Source organism: Lepisma saccharinum, chromosome 9, assembly GCF_977018435.1.
Source record: "Lepisma saccharinum chromosome 9, izLepSacc3.1, whole genome shotgun sequence".
NCBI lineage: Eukaryota > Metazoa > Arthropoda > Insecta > Zygentoma > Lepismatidae > Lepisma > Lepisma saccharinum.
Window position 1 is genome coordinate 20,131,491 of NC_139237.1, and position 2,924 is coordinate 20,134,414.

Here is a 2,924-nt window from a genome sequence, read left to right on the forward strand (position 1 = left end):
GAAACCAATTTTTTTCCGAATGTGTAGCATGTGGTTGGCAAAGTGGAAAGTGACAAAAATGTTGCTGAAGCTGGCAACATTGCAGCTGTGTGCTTGAAACCGGTCAGTACGGTAGCCAGTCTCTTGCGCATCCTTGTCAGTGGCTCCACGTCAGTTGCTGTTCATGCAGGCAACATTGCGAGCACATTATTGTGTGTGAGGTGTGCAAGATAAGTGGAGATGTGTGAAATGGCCCGTCATCGTGGGGAACAGGTGATTTCGGTTGAAAAGCGTGCTGTGATATGTGCACTGAAAAATGAAGATTATTCGGAACGCGAATTAGTAAGAAAACTGAATATTTTCAAAACTGGTGTTCATTGTGCATTAGACAAATACCGTAAAACCAACAGTCATGCTGACCGTGCATGTAGTGGAAGAGCTCGTGCAATGTCTTCATCTGACTATAGATATATTACAGTAACTAGCAAACAGAACAGGCACCTAACGGCACCAGTCATCGCTGCTTCCTTGAATAACAGCAGAGTGACGCCTGTGTCTGTGACAACGGTGAAGAATAGGTTGCTTGAAGAAGGGCTGCATGGCAGAGTAGCTGCTGGAAAGCCATTGTTATGACGTGTGAACAAGATGAAACGATTAGCGTGGGCTAAAACGCACCTAGGTTGGACTGTGGATAACTGGAAGCGGGTACTCTGGACCGACGAATCCAAATATGAATTATTTGGCAGCAATACGCGAACCTTTGTGCGTCGAAAGGTCAGCGAGAGAATGAAAGAAGAGTGTTTTGTTCCCACAGTCAAACATGGGAGTGGAAGTGTAATGGTGTGGAGATGTTTTACCGGAAACAAGATGGGGGACCTTCATAAAATTCAGGGTACATTGGTAAAAGAAGGGTATCATCAGATATTGGTGTATCATGCCATTCCCTCTGGTCGTCGTCTTGTTGGTAATGGGTTTATTCTTCGACAAGATAATGATCCCAAACATACATTCAAATTGTGCATGCGGTATTTGGATCGCAAGGCAACAGAAGGGGCATTAGTTCTCATGACGTAGGCACCGCAGTCAGCTGATATTTCACCAATTGAACTGCTATGAGGCCAAATCGATAGGGACATCAGGAAGAAGTTACCCAGCAACACTCAACAGCTATGGGAATTCATCAACGATGCCTGGCGTAACATTCAACCATCCTATCTGGGAAAACTATTGGAGCGCATGCCACGTGTTTGCGCTGCTGTCATTAAGGCCCATGGCGGACATAATGATGAAAGCAAAATATGAGGTGACATTGGTATGTATAGTGGATGTACCTATGGTTATACATTGCCAAGCAGATTCTTACATCTGTTTCTCGTACATTAATTACAAAATACATTCATTTCTACTGACTTTTGGCACTTTTTCTGGTGGTCTTAAACTTTTTGTCGGTAGTGTACAGAATTGTTACTACTGACGTCGAGTGTCTGTCTGCCTTGTAGATGTTTGCCTGTAACAAAGTCATCCTGCCTTGAGTAGTTGTAACGACGTAGTGCTTGTGTTTGTTTTGATATATCTGGAAAGGAAGCCGAATGACTTGTAGACCTCTCTGGCGTTTGCGAGAAGATTTTTATGCTAACAAATAAAAGTTGTCAATCGGACATGCAGTCAGATGAAGAAAGCACAGACTTGTAACATATTTTTAACTTAATTGTTTAAGCAGCAACATTTTATCTCCACAGTTTATTATTCTAAGTATCAACGCACGTCCAAGAAGCCTAAATACAAGTAAGAATCAGCAAATTCAGACATACTTTCCAAAAGGGCCTCACCAAAAATTAGAGCAGGGACCTTTCATACCACAGCTAAAGTTTTGCCTGGGAGAAGACATGCACATTTAATGAAGAACAACTATAAAGAGGTTTTAAAGGGACACATCTTACGAAGACGAGCTCAGCAAGACACAATACCCTGACACATACCTCATAGAAAATGTGTTGCATGAAACCAAAAATGTTATGTTGGTCAATATATCAACCTCAAATATCCAACCTTCTTCAGGAAGAAAGTTGTATAAACACCGACGAGGTGATTCTATGACAGCGTGTTTTGTTGTGAAGGGACTACCGGATGCACAATGTCAAATTGCAAAATTGGAGAATTCCTACAGAATACATGAGCACTTTACCTTTTGTTACTATTATCGGGAAAGCTGAAACATGGGATAGTCCAATCATAAGTAACAATAATGATGAGAATAACAATGAAATTGGTGAACAGGCAAAGGTTTTAGCTACGGAAGAGTCAGGGAACGTAAGTTACGCACGGGTGGACCCTTGTCAGCTTGATGTGAATCCGATATTAGAACCCCAGCAAAAGGAGCAACTTTTGGATGTTTTAATCAAATATCCACATGTTTTTTCGTGGTCAAAGGATGATATAAGTAGAGCCACGAAATATAAACATTGAATTCAAAGATAAAATGACACAGAATTTCACTTAAAATCCTACCCGATTCCAGTTCACCTTCGTGATGAAATTAAAGATCAGATTGAGACTTTAGTGAAGCAAGGAGTTATTTCTCCTACACAATCACCCTTCGACTCTCCTGTTATCCATGTATAAAAGCAAAGAAGGTTATAGGTTATGCCAAGATTATCGCAGATTGAATGTGTCGTCTGTATTTGACGCTCTGGGTGTGAATAACATCAATTAAATATTATACAATATGGGGGGCAAGAAATACTACTGTACGGCAGACTTGAAGAGCGGATTCTTTAATATCCCTCTCACTGAGAACAGTAAGAAATATACAGCATTTACAATATCAGGAATGTCACAGTATCAAATGAACTTCGTGCCAAAGGTCCACGTCAGTTCACCAAATGCAATGACTCGCTGCGTTCACTTAGCGTGCTCAAACAGGGATTCCAATTACTTTTCCCATT

At 41.1% G+C, this 2,924-nt stretch overlaps 1 protein-coding gene across 1 annotated transcript; it reads left to right on the top strand.

The window, feature by feature from the left end:
* The first annotated feature begins 228 nt into the window (after positions 1 to 228).
* On the top strand, positions 229 to 612 carry LOC145992342 (uncharacterized). Its single transcript, XM_083128726.1, has one exon. The coding sequence runs from the start codon at positions 229 to 231 to the stop codon at positions 610 to 612; it is 384 nt and encodes a 127-aa protein (XP_082984852.1).
* Positions 613 to 2,924: the final 2,312 nt, after the last annotated feature.

Bases quoted from the DNA above. Each gene is read 5' to 3' on its own strand.
- LOC145992342 (XM_083128726.1), top strand. From the start codon at position 229: ATGGCCCGTCATCGTGGGGAACAGGTGATTTCGGTTGAAAAGCGTGCT.